This window comes from Strix aluco, chromosome 2 (genome assembly GCF_031877795.1).
Source record: "Strix aluco isolate bStrAlu1 chromosome 2, bStrAlu1.hap1, whole genome shotgun sequence".
In the NCBI taxonomy this organism is placed as follows: Eukaryota; Metazoa; Chordata; class Aves; order Strigiformes; family Strigidae; genus Strix; species Strix aluco.
Window position 1 is genome coordinate 105,976,744 of NC_133932.1, and position 20,512 is coordinate 105,997,255.

Here is a 20,512-nt window from a genome sequence, read left to right on the forward strand (position 1 = left end):
GGCTGTGAAATCAGGTTGCTAAGCGCAGAGGGCATCAAAACAGTGAAATCGGAGTTCAGGGTCTCAGCTGAAGGTGACTGCTGCAGTGAATACCTCAAGCTATTTTCAAGCTCTTTAATTCCGACATACCTTAGTTAGAATTTAGTTTAATGTGTAATGATAAAAGACGTATGTTTACAAAAACTAACAGCAAACCAAAGATACTGAAGGGTATTTCCAAAGTAAAGAATGAATTCTGCAGCAGCTTCCTGAGGCAGCGTGGAAAAGGCAGCTCTGGTTAATGGGTGATGCTGCAGAAAAATGAAAACCAGTTCAGTAATGAGGAAGTTGGGTGGTGACACAAGGATGTGTATGCTGCCAAAACAGAGGGCTGCCTGGCCCCTGAGGGAGTGCCACTTGGTGCTAATATGTAGGAAGAGAAAGGATGGCTGCCTGCCTCGGGCCTGGGCAAGTGCCAGAGCTCAGGGCAGTGACAAGGGGGGACACAACCGTCCCCTCTCAGCGGCAGGTGGGGGTGTGAGACTGGAGTCAAGGAGGATCTGATGGCATCAGGTGCTCCTGTGCTTCACTTGTCTGTTTCAGGGGGACTTTAGGTGGCATATTAGATTGAACTAGACCAAAAACACTGCTGCAAAAGCAAGCCTTGGTTATTAACATGGATGGTTTGATGCGGTTGAGTTTGGGACAGAGAACTGCTGCTCTGGAGAAGCGGGGCTGGCTGTGGGCGGACGGGGCCCGGAGCGGGGTGCCGTCACCGGGGTTATCCCGCGGGCTGCCTGCCTCTGCCGCCTCGGGAAAGAAGGCTCCAGAGAACGGGGGGGCCGCGTCAGCCGCCGGCCCGGCCCCTCTCCAGCCGAGAGCGCCCGGAGCGGGCCTCGCTGTGCTCGGGGCAGCCAGGCGGGCGCCGCGCGGTGGCCAGGCCCGGCGCTGCCGCAGCCGCCTGCGCTCCTCCCCGCCGGCAGGGGGTGCCATCGCGCCCCGCCGCCGCCGCTGCCGCTCGCCCCCTTCCGCCCCCCGCTGCCGCACTTCTCCTCCCCACCAATGACGCTACTGCCACGCGACGCGGCGCGGAGCGCGCGGTGCCTCCCCCGGAAGCGCCGCCCCGCTCCCCTCCGTGGCCCGGCCCGGCCCGGCTCCGCCGCCGCTCCCCCGCCCCCCGCCCCTGCCAGCATGGCGGAGCCGCCGCCCGCCGAGGCGGCGGGCAGGGAGGTGCGGGACCGCCTGAGCCTGTGGGACCGCCGCCCGCAGCCCGCCGCGCCGCTCAGCGACCGCCAGACGGACTCGGTGCTGGAGCTGAAGGCGGCGGCCGAGAACCTGCCGGTGCCGCCCGAGGTGAGGCGGCAGCGCTGCCTGGGCCGGAGGGCGGGCGGGCGGGAGGCGCCGCCGCGGTGCCACGTCGCCAGGCGGCCGGGGGTGGCGGCCCGGCCCGGCCTGACCGGCTGGGGCCTGTGAGGCCGCCGCTCTCCCCCGGGTTTTAGGGGGCTCAGCAGCGTTTTGCGTTCTAGCGCCGAGCCCTCCCCTCCCCGCGGCGCCCACAGCCGCTTCCCCAGCCCGTCGCCCCCTTTCGCCTCCCTCGCGGGGTCTCGCTTTTCCTTCAGCCTTCCCGAGGCGCCTCATGCCGCGGTGCTGCCCACCCGCCCTGGCTTGCAGGGAGGTCGTGGGCAGCGGTAGCAGCTTTCCTCTTAAAATCCACGGGGTTTTCTCAGCCTGCCCTTTACTACTTCCCTCAGTTCATCAAAGTTTGTCCTCTTGAAATTGTGAGCTTTAGTCGTGAAGTTACATGGTTTTGATCCTCTTAATCTGATCCCGATCAAGGCATAGCTGCTGCCACCAATGTTATTTCCTGGTACGACTTACAGATGATTTGATGAACTGTGTAAAGCCAGGAATAGGGGTAAAAAGCTTAATAATTTGTTATTGCCGTGAAAGACGTGGTCTCCCACTCAGTTATAAAATATCAAACTCTGACAAGGTGATTATTTATGAGTGCTTCATTGTCAACAAAGGGAAGGGGAATGAAACGTTTGCATTCCTTAACTGCACTTTTCATGAGAGGTTTTGTATTTGAACAGGATTGTAGCACAAGGTATAGTGTCCTAAAATCAACAAAGTGGGTTCTCGGCAAGTGTCTGAAAGGTCAAAATTAACAAAGGGGAGGGGGTAGAGCAATTCCTTCCTGAAATGCACCTGTTTCATCTCATGCTTCCTGGTTTCTTTGTTGTGTAAGCTATATGCAACTGCACTAAAGTACATATTGGCAGGCATCCAAAATGATTGTAAAAGGATGTACTGCTATTGGAGGGATGTTCTTAAGGATCTAAACCAGCTTTGTAACAAGGCAGGTACCGTATTTGCCAGTCAGGACAACAGGGATGCCAAGACATTGAGTACTTCAGCTGGACTTGGCTCCTCCTGATGTGGATTGGGACAGTGGTGTCTCAGCTGTTCTGAAAAAGCAGGCTCTGATGGACTCGTCTTTTCCTCAGTAGCAGGCACGAGAGAAGCTCTGGTTCCCCAACTAGGGCTCTGCCTGTTTTGGAGGCTGGGCGGGAAAGATATGTGGAAGTTGAACAAGATGGGTCAATCTGTCTTTTCTCAAATAGTTGAACTCATGATTGTTCTTTCTTTCCTGGACTGATATTACCAGGCAATGAATATTTTACTAACGGGGTAATTTTCTAGAGAGATACCAATTTGTAGTTAAGTAGTGTTTTCTGTTTTTATATTACTGATGTTCTCAGCAAAAGAAAACGTACTTTACTGGTCAAGTGAATTAAAAAGGGTAATTAAGACTATATAATGATACTTGTTTTCTTGAATTAATTTCTTCCGTATAAGCTAATCAATGGTCTCCAATCATACTTAAATACAATTTCTCTCAAGTTACTTTTTTCATATTTTTCTTGCTTAAAAAATCATTGTGGCCGATAATGCCCCTTCAGCAGAGCTATTCCTTGTCTTCTGAAAAAGCCTCTTTTCTTTTTAGCTTGACTTCTTCATTAAAAAGCATTTAAAACACTATTTCCTGAATAAATTCTTGCAGTGTTAAGTCTTGAATTTTCTCTGAATATCTGGCAAAAAAATCTGACAATTCTGTCTGGTGGTGTTGCCACGTAGTGTAGACAATAGTGGCATTTATTTTTGTGTCTGTGTTCTGAATTCTTATGTTCTCAGATACTTTTCTAGTGTGTTTCTCTGGGTATAGAACCAGTTAAATTGGAAATTAAAGTATAGCTCATCAGTATGTCAGGTACATGTACGTTCAGTTTCTGTTCTTACACAGACATGTACTTGTATAAAATGCTGTATAATATTTTCTGACTTAAAAAAACATTGTTAGGTGTTTCTGAATATATAGGTATGGTACTTGTTGGTTTATTATCATATTGATAAAATGTCCATTGCGTTTGTTTCTTCAAAAGTAGATGCCTGTAATTTTCTTAAGTTGATGCTTTGGATTGTGTTACTGTAATTGAGCTGAATATACTAATTCTCAGTAAGTTCTTTAACTAAAGTTTGTGGGATTTTGCAAGCAGCTTCCAATTGAAGATTTGTGCAGCCTGACATCCCAGTCACTAACTGTTACGCTGACAGCTGCGGTGCCGGAATCCACAGAGGATGTCCTCTTAAAAGGATTTGCTGTACTGGGGATGGAGGATGAAAGAATTGAAACAGCACAGCAGGTAAGTGATGCTGAATAACCTCCAAGTTGCAGTAATCTTCAGAGAATTCTGTGAGATTCTATGTCTCTTGCGTAGCTTTTGGTGGGTTTGTTAAATTTTTTGGACTGTTTTCAAGATGCATGAAGAAACGTGGGGGGAAAAAATTATTGAAGTCTTAGCTCTTAAGTGACAGACACTTTTCCCATTTTGAGTGGAATCTTATGTGAGAGTAAGACACCCCTTCAGTAAGCTGGTGGTGTCATAATATAGAAGAATGTCATTCCCCCTCCTGCTCTTTCTAATGTGACAGCCTTGTTCTTGTGCAAATAAAGCCAGATGAAATTCAGTCTTTCCCATTTTAATTTAGTGGAGGAACAGAGTATTTCATTTGGAAGGGACCTACAATGAGGGGTTATCGTTTGTTTGCTTGATTAATAATTAAGTTATGAAAGAGCTCTGTTTTTAACAAAAGCTCATCTTAATTTAATAGATCTGATTATTTTTTTAATTGATTGCGTGTGATATCTGTGTTGTTCACACCATAAAATCTCTTCTAGTTCTTCTCCTGGTTTGCTCAGGTACAAACACAGATGGATCAAGATGAAGGTGCCAAGTATAGGTATGTGTTCTTCCTCAGTTCCTTTCACTGTAAGCAGTTTAAACCTTGAAGGACTTCATCTTGTCCATATAATGTTAGCACGCATTTGGATTCAGCTGGCAGGGAATGGGGGAATATGTTGGAACAGCTGAAGCTTTCCAAGGCAGTATGTCCCACTCCCATCTTGGAGGCAATTGCCCTTGTGGCAGAGTAGTTAAAAGGGACTCCAATTTTGTTCTGAACTGCCCAGTATATTAAGCCAGATTGAAATTAATTTTGGCTTCTGGACAGGACTGTAGACAGAGGCTGTCTAAGAGCTTTCGTATGCCTTTTCAACTGCTGCTGGTATTGAAATGGCATCCTCTGAGGGTGAGACTGTGTAAGCAGGTGTGGCTGGTTGTCATTTCTGCCCTTGCCATTTGATTCAGCAGTGACTATGGCTGTGATTCTGTATCTGCATTCCCAGCATTCCTTGACACTTTGGTCAACTCTGGTTTTGAGACTTGGCATTCTCATCTATTTTTGTCAAACTGACTTTTCCATCAGGCTTGGAAGAACCTTTTCCCACTGACTTCTGCAGTTACTCTTCAAGAGTCTGAAGTACAGCTGAATGGCTTAGCCAAATCCACTGATGGCTTTTATGGAAACTGGCTTGTGTTTTGAGACTTTACAAACTTGCCCTTGGCCACAAAGAGATGCTGCTGTATTCTCCTCTTCTGTTTTTCTCTGCTTTTCTTTGGTCTGTCTCTTCTTCTCTTGCTCTGACATTTGAGGATTTGGCGTTTTCTAAAAGCAGAGGTTTAGGCATATACTAAGCCCATGATCAGATGAGCCTAAAAAGATATAAAAAAGAGTAACACCCTTGTACTTTGTCACTTGACATGTTCATAATAGCTCACACAGATATGTAAGTGTGCCATGGATGCAGAATGGTTTATAGGATGGCCAATATGTAATTATTTGCAGGAGGCCAGAGGAACAGGAGGAAAATAAGCTCTTTGCCTTGTCTTTTGCCTTTTGCAACTAAAGGGTTGCACGTGACTACAGAGAATTGTGATTTTACTTGCTGCTTGGTATGTGGTAAAGTAGAGCTCGGAAGTTTTAGCTGACATCCAAGAGTAATAATTTTAAATTATATTTTAGTCAAGCTGAATGTTTGATATATGTCTAGTGATCATTTAGAGTTTATATCTTCACTGAGCTTTAGACAAACTTGGAGACATTAGATACTGGATCTATTTCATTTAAGCCTCTTTCCATCAGCACAGTAGGTTTTGAATCCTGTGGATAATTTCAGCTACTTTAGGAGAGTAAAAGTAATTTCTGAATGGAAACTGAAAACTGTATAGAAGAGACCCAAATTAACACCCCTATTGGAAGCAAGGCAAGTGGAATTTGACTGCTAGAAGTAGCCTGCAGTAGTCCCTCTGTGCTGTCTATTTAGACAGTGTTCGTGTGCTCCAGACTAGCGGTGGTGCATGCTGCTGCTTTCTGGGTAGGTTTGCTATAAGGAATGACAGGAAAATGGAGTTACCGTAGTGGCTATTCCAAACCCTGTAGCTCTGTTATTTCTGTGGGTCATGAAACATCTGCTTATTGTGCACTCTTGCTTGATGCAAGTGATCTTTTATTCCTAGAGAGAGAAGGGTAGTGGCACTGTCACTGCAGGCAGCTAGATTTGCAAATACGGACAGTGAAATTTTACTTCTGTTGATTCTCTTTTTCTAGGCAAATGCGGGATTACTTGTCTGGCTTTCAGGAGCAGTGTGATGCTATCTTGAACGATGTGAATAGTGCCCTTCAGCACCTGGAGTCACTGCAAAAACAGTATCTCTTTGTGTCCACAAAGACAGGAACGCTGCACGAGGCCTGTGAACAACTTTTGAAAGAGCAGGTAGTCTTTGATGGGAGGATTACTGGAAATTTCTAAGATACCATAAACAAAAGTTTATTTTTTCTTAGGCTGGGAAAACTTGTGAGCAGTGTGACAATCCTGCCATTTGCTTTGGTGTGTTTCATCTGCAGCTAGGGTATCAGGCACTGTGCAGTAAAATGTTCATTTTGTGTTGATAAGCACTTTTAATCAAGAAGGAGATAGCTAGCTAAACTTTTTTAACCGATGCCTGACAAGTGCAAACCTGATTGAGATTAATAATTTATGGAAGTATTTTGAGCTGGTTATTATAAGAAGAATTTTTAAATTTTTTTTTTTTATGTTACAAGCTTATTTCCTAGATATTTTCTTTCTCCTCAAGAACTGCTCCAACAGTGATATAATGAACATGTCTTTTTAGCATGACTGGATAAGTGAGGACTTTTAAGTCTCCAGTCTTGAAGTACAGGATTTCTACAGTTCTCTGTAATACTGATGACAGCACTGCTACTTGTATGCAGTAGTATCTGTGGAATGCTGACAAACCTGTAGACTATATGTTTTTAAATAGACTATTGAGAGTAGTATGTCTTTCTCTAGTAAGACAGAGCAAGAGAGCACTGTTGTATTCTGCATCTTTTGTTGTACTGACTTAGTTGTAAGTTATCTAGAGCTAGTTAACACTGGTGTGTGCCGAGAGCTGAAAGGGAGGCTGAATAGTTTTATATATATATTTATATAAAAATAGATATTTAAACTACTTGCTAGGTTGCTGATTTTCTTTTATTTATTGTTTTTTAATAGTCAGAACTTGTTGACCTGGCTGAAAACATCCAGCAGAAACTTTCTTATTTTAATGAGCTGGAAAACATCAACACCGTAAGTATTATTTCACTGTTCATAGTCTTAGAAAATGAAAGTGTACTGATCTTTTGAACTTTGTTGCCAATACTAAGTTACTCAGGTTCCTTACAATGATGCTTTGTCTTGTTTTTCAAAGAAACTGAATTCTCCTACACTCTCTGTGAACAGTGAAGGATTCATTCCCATGCTGGCTAAGCTTGATGATTGTATTGCATATATTTCATCACATGTAAGTAATTCTGTATTGTTCTTAGTTAAATCTTAATAGTTTCAAAAGTACGTATTCATACAATTTTTGTGGTGTTTTTTTCCTATAAAATATTCTCTCTACCAAATACAGTAAGAAAGCAAAGATGATGGTTTATAAACTTAAGAAATTTTTACTCAATGTGCTTAATATTCTGTTTAATTTTTATGAAATACTGCTTTTAGTTTGTACAAACTAGCATTTCTAGCTAGTAAATAGTATTTAAAGTTTTGATAAATTCTTGACTCTTATTGTTTGTATTTGAAATGGATTTTTTTATCTCTTTCAGCCAAATTTTAAAGACTATCCTGTATATTTGATAAAGTTTAAACAATGCCTTTCTAAAGCTATGCACCTTATCAAGACATACACTGTGAATACACTACAGAACCTCACAAGCCAGTTAATGAAAAGGGTAAGGTGAAATCAGTAGGTGGTAACTGGAGCTGTACTGAAATGTCTATTGTAACACTATTCAGTTTTCTTCTTTTTTTTGTTTTTGAGGGTGGGAGGTGTCAGCAATTTTGTGTGAAAATAGGTCAGTCCACAGTGTTTGTGTAGATTGGCCAAGTTTCAGCTGAATCTGACAGAGACCTAGTGACCCAAAAGATTTAAAAATAGTAGTAATTAAAAAATCCTGGATATTGAAGATGATGAAGTAGGTGAAGTGAGATAGGTGAACAGTAACCTCTGTGAAGGCCAGGGATGGATAAACAACTGAGTTAGAGAGTCAGCGGCCAGGCAGCTTTCCTGAACCAGTTTGCACACTGTAGCTCTGATTCAGCCGCAGCACATGCTGCTGTCTCAGTTGTCAAACGGGGAAGGTGCACATGAGAAATACGAGTACTGTGAGGTGCTGTTTGGAGATGGATCATTAGAGACAGAGAGGTTGCAGGGAATACTTGCAGAAAGTATACAGGAGCTGCGTGTTGTAGGATGAAAACTGTTAAAACATGACAACTCTGAGTTCATGACATGACTCAGTGTTATATTTCAGTGAGTGTTCTTGGATGCTCTTGGTCATCTAAATATTTCTTTCTGATAAGTCTGCAGTGTATGTATAGCTGCAGAGAATAACGGTGACGAGTCCCTAATAGTTTTGGTAGTATCTTTTGGTTAGTTTTAAAAAGTTGACAGCAATGTTAGAGAGTCACAGGGAAGAGTTAGATGCTTTACTCCACTCACTCCAGTGGGATTTAGGCATAAAGGTGAATAGGGAGGTTTTTTGGTCTCATTAAAATGTTAACAGCCTAGTGCTGCAATATTTTGGCAGAGGAGAAAGAAGAGGGGAATGTCTCTTTCTATCCTCTTTCTTTCTTTCTCCAATTAATTGTTGTATGCCTTACGCTCAGTCCTGTTACAGGCAAACTTGTTGTCATGAGGGATAACCAGTGAAATTGAAATATGCTAGAATTGAGAATTGACAGACCTGAAGAAGGAGATTTTAGACAATGCTCATGGAAACTTGCTAAAGGATACTTCTGGAGTGAAGATCTTGGTTAAGTGGCATTGAACATTTTTCACGTTTGGTATAAAGCTAGTTTTTATTTTGAAAAAAGTACCATAGCTTGGTTTGATGCCAGTTGATTGCCATGACTGAGCTAAATTGAAGTGGAACTGAGTATCTCTAATAAACATGTCTACAGAAAGAATTGAAACCTTCTTCTGGATTTGAATTGCTGCTTAGGAGGTTTAAGTCAGGAAGGAGACCTCTTTTAGGGGTTAGATGACCTCCTTCTTCCCATCTGCATGGCAGTTTTGTGGATATTTGCATGTTTCTCTGAAACATCTAATATCTCCTTCTGCTGGAGGTGCAGTACTGAACCAGTGGTCTTCGGTTGTGGTCAAGTGTTGAGATTTCCTATTGCAACACAACAAGAGGTCTTGTCAGGACTGGAAAGGGACTGATGAGATCTAGATGTTCTTTGTTACTCCTCCCATGTGAGTGTTTGGGCATTTTGATCTGCGTGTGTAGAAGGCTGATCAGGTTGCTCACAGGGATGAAAGGAGATGGGGAAGGTGGAAGAGTTTTCCTGTCCCCACCATGTTTCAAGGGAAGGCCATCTGCTTCTCTTTATATCATCAGTTAGGGATAAGGGGAAGAAAGCCTGGTGGCTAAATTTGGTCTCTGCTCTGGTTCATTACTGGTAGAACTTGTCTAAGTTCAAGCTGTCTGTCCAGCTAAGCTGGGAAGCTGCAGGGGAAACTGCCTCAAAACTTGACATTCCAGTTGAAGCTTGAATGAGAGCTGAAACTTAGCTTCTCCACCCTGGGACTGTCAGGTAAAAGGGAAATTTTGTTCCATTTTAGTACTGTAGATTAAGGAGCAACAGTCAGTACTACTGTGGCAGGTCCAGAGAAAATTGCCTGTAGTGGAGAATGCTGTAATTACTGAAAATGTTACTTTTGCTGTAGAGACTGTCGAAACTTTTTGTTTTGGGTTTTGTTCTTCCATCTGGCTTTAGCTGAGTTCTGAAACAAGAGTGTCTTTCTAGGTGGAAAGTGGCAAAGAGCTGTTCCACTGGCAGTATAAGCATAAAGAACCAATACCCTGTTTTAGAGCCTAATTATCTCAGCCATTAAATACTAGAAGCCAAATAGAGTATTCTCCTTTCTAACCAATTGCTCATCTCTTCTTTCAGGATCCTTCAGCTGTGCCAAATTCTGACAATGCCTTTACGCTGTTTTATGTAAAATTCAGAGCAGCTGCTCCCAAAGTCAGAGTAAGTAGGCTGGTAACTAACTGTTAAAAAGGAAGCTATGAAAATGGGATTGGAATTTTATTAGTAGTGTGAATGCAAGGATTACATATTGTGCAAGTGTGAATGTCCAAAGATTGCATATTGTGTCCATGGAAAATACTGCAAACTATTTTCCAATTATTAGAAAAAAATCATTTACTGATAATAGTTTTTTCTTTTTGTTGAGTAGACTCTTATTGAACAAGTAGAGCAAAGATCTGAAAAAATGCCGGAGTGAGTATGTCTACATAATCTATTTTCAACAATTTTAGGTTTTGAAAATCTTTACTTTTGTTTAAGTACTGTTTAACACATTATTCATTTAAAATAGAGTTTTAAAAATTGAAATTATGTAGACCTAAAAGAGGGTATTAGAATGAATTTTATCTTTACCGGAAAATGAGCTGCAGGATGCAGTTACTCTTTCAATTTCTTGGCTAGGTATCAACAAGTTCTCAATGAAATCCATCAGTGTTACCTCGACCAGAGGGAGCTTTTGCTTGGTCCGAGTATCGCTAGCACTGTTACAGAATTAACCAGTCAGAACAACAGAGATCATTGTGCTCTGGTAGGTAAACTAGTCATGTATTGTGGGGTTTTTGTTATGTTTTAATTCTCCCCCTCTCAAGTAAAATGTACTTATTTAATTCAGTCATTTACATGCCGAATTATCAATTTTGTTTCTGGTTTTGAATCATTAAAATTTTACTAATATTTTCAAGTTATGCATGTTTTGTGGAAGATTTTTCTGTAAAAACTGCTATAAACCTCACAAAGGGATATTTGCAAAAGCATAAAATGTGGTTACTTAAATTTCATCAGAAACAAAAAGGGGCAGAAGTTGCACAATGAGCTTTTATTTGACTAGTAACATCTTTTTAGTCCTTAGTTTTTTACTTGATCTCAGTAATTTTGAATTTCACAAAGCTTCAATTTAATCATAGCTGTAGCAATAATAATAATAATAATAATGCAATATACAATATAGTGATGTATAATATAGTATCTGTAATACCTCCTGTGGTACTGATGCGAGAAAAATAATTTAGTAATCAAGCATTTGTCTTTCTGTGAATACAGGTACGAAGTGGTTGTGCCTTTATGGTTCATGTATGTCAGGATGAACACCAGCTTTACAATGAGTTCTTCACAAAACCAACACCAAAACTGGAGTAGGTGGTACATGCTGGTTTTGTTTTACTAAGTGTTGTATTTACTATGCTGTGATGTAGCAGACAATGTTATATGGCAAATAGGGTTGCATTGAAGTGGTTTGGTAAGAACCAGCAAGAAGAAAAAAAACCTCAATCACTTTATGCATCAGAATTTGATGTTCTTTTGTTTTCTTTCTTCTTCAGGCAAAGCCGATAGTTTACATTCTCCATAAATAAACTAAGTAATGTAAATGCTCTGTAGATGGTCTGAAAGAGATGAAGATGCACAGTTGCTTTGGAAATAGCTGTAGAAGTTTACAGCGCTACAGCTCAGATGTTTTTGTACTACCTCTATGCCAATGGTTTGCACAGTCAGTTGCAGAAGTGCTTTTCATTTACTTCAGTGTAAAATTAAGCTGATGAACTCCAGCCATTTTTCATCAAGGATTTAGACTTAGTGAGCTGCCCTTACGGTCAAGGAATATTTGCAGGTGCCTGTGTGTGGTCTGAATGGAAGGCAGGGTAGTGGACACCTGACAAGAACAGTATCTGTATCTGCTCTGCCTAGATCTAGAAGAGGGACAGGTTGTTGTCTTCACATGGTAATTGCATTATAAAAGTATTGTAGGTTTTTCACAACAGACCTGTAATATTAGAGCAACTGAGTAGATTATACCTCTTCTCCAATTTGCTGGTATGTTTCAATAATGATATTTAATTTTGAAATTTGGGCAGGTCATGTTCCCTTGCTATGAAGTTCATAAGTAAAGTGTGTTTCTATTAATATAACCGAGACACTGGTTTGAGTGTTGTGTTATCTTAGAATCAAGTGCAGCTTGAGTTGAAGAAGCGTAACCTGGAAAAAATACTGCTCACTATCCAGCCTGCTAAAAGAAAATCATAAATGCATAAAGCCTCACTAGAAACAAGCCATAGTGCCAGAGTAACAGCAGTCTTTTCTGAGAAATTGAGGTCTTGTGTGGGACATGCTCAGGATTTGAGGTGACCTAACTTAATTGTCTTAAGAACCAATTTAGCTATCTCGGTCCAAATTCTGAAGTAAACATTCCTGATTGAAATCAGTGTAAAATGTTGTTCAGACACAAATTTTATCACTGTTGTTCTTCACGCCAAGAATGCGAATAGACTTTCTGATTATTTTTGAATTTTGATTTTGATGGAAACTAGTTACCTTCTTTCATAAGAGCTTACTTCCCTTTTTTGCCTACATTTAAATAAAATATTTTGAGGAAAATGTTTCAGAGTAACTACCTTATTAGGTTTTTCTTAGCTGCCTAATAAATAGCCTGATTTTTTTCTGAAGTGCTGAGGTGCTCTGAAGACATAATAGCTAGGTGTACAGATGAGTTTAACAAAAATCTAACCAAGAGTAGAGATCCGAGGTTGAGTGTTGTATTTAATAAGGCTGTTGAAACTTTCTCCTTTGCTTCTGCTTTTAACATGGAGAGTTGCTGTTTTATCAAGTTGCTTGTAAAGCTATATAATGCAACAGAAGAGAGACATTCAGAATGTTTGTGAGCATTTTTTGTCTGCTATCTGAAAGGAACTGAAGTGTCTTTGTCCTATTGTCAGACATTCTTCATGAATTAAAAAAAAAAAAGTAGTGCAATAAACTTAATGACTGTACCACACGGTAAATACTTAAATATTCTTAGTGTTTGTATTTCCAAGTCTTAACTGGGGAATTACTTGAATTGTTAGCTAATCTGTGATTAGTGAAGTGCCATTGAGAATGGCAGAAATGTCTAGAATGAATGGTACTGGTATCTTAACCAAGATAAGCATCACTTTGAACAGGGAAGGAAAAAAATAAAGTGGGATTTCTGGTGTTTCATATTGCATTGATATCATAATGTCAGTTAGATTAGAAAGCATGCCCTGCAATGTTGGAAGTTGTTACAGGAAAGACTACCAAGCTTCTCCTGTGTCCCACTTCGTGTGCTCCTGGTTCTAATAAACTATTGAATACTTGGAATCAGATGCGCCTTTTCTCAAGGGGAAATCGGGGGGGTATGATTTTGAGCTCAGCAGAAGCATTTCTGTACACAGAAGCCAGGTAAACCAGTTTGCAGCATCTCCCCTTTGTGACAGGTTGAGTTGTTAGTTGGTTATTTCTGGGTTTTTAGTTAAAATGAATTCAAAACTCTACCATCATTTTAAGCATTTTATGTCTTAAAAGGCCTTGTAGGAAATCAGGGGTTTGTTTTAAACAGTCCTTTCTTAAGTCTTCTGTGATACCGTGTTGCATTGTTTTCTCACCCTCGTTTGAAAAATCTTTGCCATAGAATAATCCATGTTTGTGATAAAGTTTTATTTTCATATTGTGGGATCCTGAAAGTGTTTTGCTTTGTTTTATTTTTTCTTCATAGTGAACTCTTGGAGAAGTTGTGTCTTTCATTGTATGATGTCCTGAGGCCAATGATCATCCATGTCATTCACTTAGAGACACTTTCTGAACTCTGCGGGATTCTCAAAAATGAGATGCTTGAAGATCATGTACAGAACAATGGTAACTCATAGATGGAACCTGATTGTTTTTAACTGTCATCTTAACTGATAAAATTATTAAATTGCCTAGGCAAAAAAAATCCCTAGATTTTATCTAGATTCCCTAGATTAATATACTGATGTTATAGAGTCCTATTTTCTCTAGATTGTACAGATGCAAGGAAGCATCCACCCAGTGCTTATACATACACCGGAATTGATTTAAATGAATGAATTGCTTTGCTTGGCCCTGCTGATGCATCATCTGTGTAGAGCTTTCTGCATACATGATGATAAAACAAAGGAATGCAAACCTCATTTTTCATTCTCCTTGATGTAGTGTTTCCCAGACTAGAAATTGTAACTTCAGCAGAGGAGTTACATACCTGATAGAGATTTTGGAGTTTTGGAAGTGTTCACAGAGCTCATAGTTTCATAAAAGTGAACTGACAATCAGTAAAAAAATCTGGTGTCTCATTTCCTTAGTATGACCAATGCGTATTGGAATAATTTCACAGTCTTTAACCTTGTACCAAGCGATAAACAGAAATCATACTTGGTAGCTAGTATATAACACAGCATAGCTCTTTGTCTCTGAAGCTGTGCCAGTATCACAAAGAATTGCTCATTTTCCTGGAAGTAGAATTGTAACACTCTTGGGAATGAGAAAAAAATGGTGACATAATCTTTTGGCTAATCTTAAGTAGTGATTTTCTACTACTTAGACTCAGGCCGATATAATAGTTCTTAAGTTGGACGTGAGCTGCTTTGGATCATCTGTTCTGGTAGGTAGATAGATGAATTAGCTTGTCAACTCCTGACAGTCACACTGCAGGCATTGGCTATGATAGAACCAAAGTGTGTTGGTTTGGTGTCCAGGCAGAAGTGCCGCTCGACATACCCAGGTCTCAATTAATTAAAATGCTTAATTCTAACCTGGCATCTGCTGTTACCAGTATGAGATCGCATTTTCACAATCTAATGAAAATTTGGGGAGCTGAAGGAACTGCAATATGAAGTTCAGGAATTTCTTGTTTGTCGCAAATTTGCCTGCATGCCGCTGTTCCAAAAATAGTCTGACCTATCTGCAGCAAGCTAGTTTTGTAGCAGTTCTATATGTGATACTGCAAATGTCTGTGTCTGTAAGCTTGTTTTGCAATTAATTTAACAAATTTGTGCTTTTTTTTTTTTTACCTTTGCCAGCTGAACAACTGGGTGCATTTGCAGCTGGTGTCAAGCAGATGTTAGAAGATGTACAGGAGCGTCTTGTCTATAGGACGCATATTTACATTCAGACTGATATCACAGGCTACAAGCCTGCTCCGGGTGATCTTGCATATCCTGACAAGTTGGAAATGATGGAGGTATAGCATCAGCGGTTTTATTGTCCTTGATTGGTTTTCTTTTTATATGCAGTATATACGATTGTGTAGTATAGTGTTTTGCAGATCGGGTTTTCTCGTTCTTAGGCGTGTTTAGCATTAGTGGCACTATCAAATTGACACCTGCTGATTAAATTATGACCCTAAGCTAGATGTCAGAGAACACTTTATGTCAAACTCAGTAAAACTGGAGATAGTTCTCACAGTTAACAGTTTTATCTAAAGTTGGAACTTCTAAATTTTTCTCTCATAACAGTATATTTTTATTTACCTTCATAAATAGCAGATATTACCCAGTCTATTTTCTAGTTGAGCTGGAGTTGCAGAGAAGCTTTAGACGGGCACAGTTAGCTGCAAGTTTGTTTTCAGAATTACTGGTCAACTAGTATTTGGTATGCATGTGTGTACACTATGCTCAGACAGCGTGAGGAGAGACTTGCTTGTACCTTTAGATGATTTAACATGCCAGCAATGGTTTCCAGTAGCCTTTTTCAAATTCTTACCAGTATTAGTCATTTTTGTAGTCATTGCAAGCCCTTTGAGTTAATATTTCTGTTGAAAGGAATCAAACTAATTCTACTTACTTTAAAAGGTTAATACTATATTGATGAAAGATTTTAGAATAAAACTACTCACAGAAATAAAAAAGTGGCTAATGAAAGACTTTAAATTAGTTTTTGACTAGAGCAAACTGCATTTAGTACACAACTGAAAGGTAGCATTGCATGGAAGGGATTAAACATAATAAAGATCCCCCCCCAAATAATTCTTGCCATTCACTTTATAATGAGAGGCCCAAGCTGTCAAAGGATTGAGTTGACTAAGAACAGCAATTGCAACATGGACCAGCAAGACTAGATTTTATTGCTGTATTCTGCTTTCTATCTATCTACCAGAATAGCTGGTGGTGCTTAGAAAATTGTAGGACTTATTTGCAGCTGACTAGTTGGTAGAGAAGCTGTTGTTTGACTTCAGTATCAGAGCATTACTTATATAAAATGCAGAAGCTTTATAGCTATATATTTTTTTGCTGTGCGCTGGAAGAAATTAACATTGTGTAATGGTACATTTTTGTGTTCAGTTCTTGCCTGTAAACAAACACTAAGAAATTTTGTAGTGCTGAGCTCATGTTGCTATAATCTTGTCTTTATACATGTCTAAAGCTTTTATTATGTTGTAGTTGATGCTTTGGTGATTGTAAGGGACATTCATAGGTTTTTAGGAAAGCATTTAGAAATCCTGAGTTTGTAGAATACTTGCCCTTTATACTGCAAGTTTAAGGATGAATAAGCTTCTGAAGAAAAAGCAAAAATAGTAATTAAGAAGCCCACCACATGAAGTGTAGCTAAATGGGCTCCCTCCATTCAGAACAACTAGTGATCAGAAGTTTTACCAGTATAACTGTTAGAGAGTGCAGGTTTGTTTGGTTTGGGGTTTTTTTGCTAAAACTGTGTGAATGGAACTGGATAAAAAAAAGGTTGAGAGAACTTTTTAATGTTAGCTGTAACTTCTGTAGGCAAGCAATGTAGATACTTAGTCTACAAAGCCTTGTTTTCTAACTAGGGTCCTATGGCCGTTCAGTTAGGAAGAAGTGAGCTTTACAGTTCATTCTAAATTGAGAAATTACGCTGCTCTTCATATGTCCTTATAAGACTCTGGTTTTTGCCTGGTTTGAGATTAATTTTACTACTTGATTGCTTTTAAACCTCAAAACCTTGCTATTTAGAGAGACCTTCTGTCTGAGTAAATGAATTATTAAAATGTTAAAAGCACAGGGCAGAAATATTTCTTGTGCTGTTCTGCTCAAATATTAATGCAGTTCTTTGCTCGTTCTTGCTGCCTGTTGTTGCTTTGAAGCAGACCAAGTAGTGAAAAAGGTTGAAGTGTGGAAGTGTTGAGTAATGTTAGGGGAAAGCTTTTTGTTGAACTCCTTCAGGGAATAAACTAGAGAGTACTTTAGTGCCATTGGCACATATCATTTATAGGAATAAAGCCATCACAGGAATTATCTGTATGAAATCCAAGTGAGTGTTGAATTGGGTTCTCCTATTTTGAGCTTCTCTTTCTACTTGGCTTCACTGGTTATTATTTAGAGATCAGTAAAAAGAGGCAAAACAGAACAGTGCTTTACACAGATCTGTGTAATATTTGTGAATCTTAAATGATATTGAAACATTTCTGCTACTGTATTGGCAACATCTGTCTTTATATCTTTTAATGTTTCTGAAACACTGGGGAGCTGAGTGTAGCTGACTCCTTTTGCAGTTTAGTATGCTTTTCTCTATTGTAATCAAAGCAGCGTAGTGCTCCTTAAGAAGGGGGGGAAAAAATAAATTTGTGGTATGTCTTCCTTTGCAGCAAATTGCACAGAGTTTAAAAGAGGAACAGAAGAAGCTGCCATCTGAAGCTTCATTTTCAGATGTCCGACTAGAAGATCCTGAGTCCTGCAGCTTAGTTAAATCTGGTATGAAATATATCTCATGTTGTCAAATTAATGCATAAAGCTCATGGAGAGTGAGCATTAACTTGAACCATCAGTGAGAAACTTGCATATATCTTAAAGGGTTGTTTTCCTAGAGAAATTCATAAGAAATGTTGAGAGGTGAACTTGTCTCAGGGTTCTTAATAACTTTTTTTGAATGAGAAGCCATTTAATCCTGCTCTTTTGGTGGCCTTTGTGCTTTCAGTGCAGTCCAGTTCTGTGAAGCAACTACTTTTGTAGCTGACAGCATCTATTGTACTTTGTATAAAATTGAGCTTCTGTGTTCTTTACTGCAAAGTAGCCCTGACATCAAGATGTGTACTTAAGGATGCTTCAGTTTCTTAGCTGTGCTAAGATGAGAAGGTGTGTCAGGCATGTCTCTTAATTTAATACTTTGAGCATCTAGGATTGTCGTGTGTGCCTTCACCTGGGAAGGCGACTTCTTGCTTTGACTGTGTTTCCACTTACTGAAACCAGTTAGTAATTTTAGCTGTTTACAGTAATTCAGACTTTTTAAATGTGACCCATGTGCCTGTAAATTACAGTGAACTGGAAGCAAATTCCATGAAATATGGCTCTTTGGATGCCAGTCATTTGAGTGTTACAACCCTTTAAATTTTTGTCTAAAATCCATGGAGAGTTGTTTTATCATTATTCAGAATGGTACAGTGTTATTTTTCTCAGCAGCACCTTTCCCAGCTCTTTGTCAGTTGTTTCTCATATTCCTTTTGATTACCTGGTAGTTTCTTGCTTTTGGCTTGCAAGGCCTGCAAAGGTCTTCTGGCTGTTTCTAGCTGGACTCACAAATCCCACTGAGAGTGGAGTTCATCTTGCTTCAAGCCAGGTGTGTGGCATTCACAAGTCCTGTAAATCCCACCTGCATTCAGGAAATGGAAGGGAACCCATTGGTGTAATTTGGAGATGTGTCTGAGTTAATTGGGATTATTTGCCTTTCAAAGGTGCCTCCCTCCCATTTCAGTGCCCGCAGGAGTAGCTGAAGTGACTAAAAAGTAGCCTAGGAACCTCAAACTGACACCTAAGGTGTTACAGGCTTTCTAATGACTGTGACAATAAATTTATTGTTGCAAAAGGTAAGGAAGATGTTGCTAAATTATTTTAGACAATTTCCACATAGATCACACAAACACTTCATGAGTGCTTATTCCATCATTTGGTAAAACTTTAAAAATTTTACTTTTTTGAGTGGTTGCTATTTGGAATCAGAGTTTTGATGGTATTGACTCAGTTGTTTCCCAGGATTTAAGGACAAAATGAAAATAATATAAGAATTCTGTCCATCAGATATTGTGAAAATCCATTTTGAGCATACAGAATTATTATGAAGGTTACTCAGGAGGAGCACTCTTATGTTTACAACCCCCTCATGACAAAACTTTTTGCCATTATTTTTGCGATTAATAACATGATGTTTAAATCCTAGACTTTCTGCAACTGTTTAATCCATGTAGGATTATCCTCACCAAAAAGGAAAGCACGAGGAAGTGAATTGATGGAATGTTTTTTTCCTTTTTTTTTTCTGAGTATCCCCTGTAGTTCCATGATCACTAACCATGTTTTTACTTTTTTTCTCCTATGCTTTTTTTTCCCAGTAATAGTTTGGTCTTTTCAGCTGTTGAGCTAAGTGTGTGTGTGAGGGGATGTCATTGCAGTCATGCCTGTAAAACTAAGTCATTAAAAAAGGTCGAGCTGGGCCATCCCTGAAAGCGAATTCATGTCTTCTGCAGGCATGTGCTCTATACACGTCAGAAATCTAGTGCTGACCTGCTCAGAAGGAAACAAACCCTAACCTGTTTGGGTGCAATAAAATATGACTTAGTACTATGGGGTCAGTATAAAGTAGAGTCAGTATTGCAGTCTCCTTCAGCTGAAAGGATAGATGGGCAAGTTTTTCATGTGTGTATATTTTACTTCTAAACAGGTTCAGCAGAATCCCTTAATGCCAGGCACCAGACCACAATTTCACCAGCAGATCTGCATGGAATGTGGTATCCTACTGTCAGAAGGACTCTAGTGTGTCTCTCCAAACTGTACAGATGTATAGACGTATGCAAAAATTTCTTTATCTAATTTTTTTAAGTGACATTATGAAGTGTGTAGCACTGTGTCTAAATATTTTAATGTAAATTATGAATGGGCAATTACTGGCCCCTGTTATCTCGTAGTCTTTTTGCTGCTATCTTTGTGTAAAACAAGTGAACTGACAAATTTAGGTCATCATTTCCAAGACAGTTTTGTATTTGTAGAATCAGAAAAAAGGCACTGGTTTGTACATCTATTGCTTTTGTTATTACAGAAATACTTCAGTGTCTGATGCTGAAGGTACTTATTGCACCAAAGTTGAGGAGTGAATAGGACAAGAAAGAGTAGAAACTTCTGGGTCCATTATAGAGAATTATTTTATTGTTGAAATTACTGGGTGAATGTGTTTCTTGCTGTGTGCTTTGTAGGATATCAGACAAGGTGATGTTTCTGCTCTTAAAAATGGTGACTCTACTACTACATTTTGGAAATGTTCTCAAAAATTTTTTGTGGCACATCTTTTCACCCTTCAAAATGTAGGAGACATTTCCAGAGTTTAAGACAGTAGGAATCTTCATGTCTAACAGAAACAAAAGTGGTGTTTACTTCACAAGTATTTTGAGACTTGCCCTTTAATCTGATTTATGTCTGTCACCTAATAGCATAAAAGCCTGAGAAACATAATGTGTTTTTTGCTTTTCTGTATGTGTTGTATCTTTACTAGATACATTTAATGCATTTCAAAATATTTTTGATAGGTGTTACATGAAACTGCAACCAAGATACTGTTTGCTTAGAAAGAAGCTGGAAAATATTAATACTTTATTGCTTAATATATCAATCTCATTAAAGATAAATGGGTATTTGCCCTTGTTTTCAGCTAGACCTTTGGAGATGAGGTCGTTTTTGTGTTGTTTGCAAGGCTCATTTATAGTGTGTTTGCACAGTGATTTATTTATTT

At 39.6% G+C, this 20,512-nt stretch overlaps 1 protein-coding gene across 2 annotated transcripts in view; it reads left to right on the top strand.

The window, feature by feature from the left end:
- The first annotated feature begins 1,026 nt into the window (after positions 1 to 1,026).
- The window catches only part of COG3 (component of oligomeric golgi complex 3), a 32,937-nt gene continuing 13,451 nt past the window's right edge, over positions 1,027 to 20,512 (top strand). The window contains exons 1-15 of one of the 2 annotated variants that reach the window (XM_074815656.1): positions 1,027 to 1,332; positions 3,537 to 3,683; positions 4,220 to 4,281; positions 5,989 to 6,154; positions 6,938 to 7,012; positions 7,134 to 7,226; positions 7,534 to 7,659; positions 9,887 to 9,967; positions 10,176 to 10,219; positions 10,427 to 10,553; positions 11,066 to 11,157; positions 13,530 to 13,669; positions 14,851 to 15,011; positions 17,388 to 17,493; positions 19,451 to 19,575. In XM_074815656.1, the coding sequence (XP_074671757.1) occupies positions 1,042 to 1,332; positions 3,537 to 3,683; positions 4,220 to 4,281; positions 5,989 to 6,154; positions 6,938 to 7,012; positions 7,134 to 7,226; positions 7,534 to 7,659; positions 9,887 to 9,967; positions 10,176 to 10,219; positions 10,427 to 10,553; positions 11,066 to 11,157; positions 13,530 to 13,669; positions 14,851 to 15,011; positions 17,388 to 17,493; positions 19,451 to 19,575 (1,836 nt within the window). In that variant the 5' untranslated portion in view covers positions 1,027 to 1,041. The remainder of the gene's footprint in view (positions 1,333 to 3,536; positions 3,684 to 4,219; positions 4,282 to 5,988; positions 6,155 to 6,937; positions 7,013 to 7,133; positions 7,227 to 7,533; positions 7,660 to 9,886; positions 9,968 to 10,175; positions 10,220 to 10,426; positions 10,554 to 11,065; positions 11,158 to 13,529; positions 13,670 to 14,850; positions 15,012 to 17,387; positions 17,494 to 19,450; positions 19,576 to 20,512) is intronic. The other variant, XR_012622054.1, reaches the window with a different exon arrangement.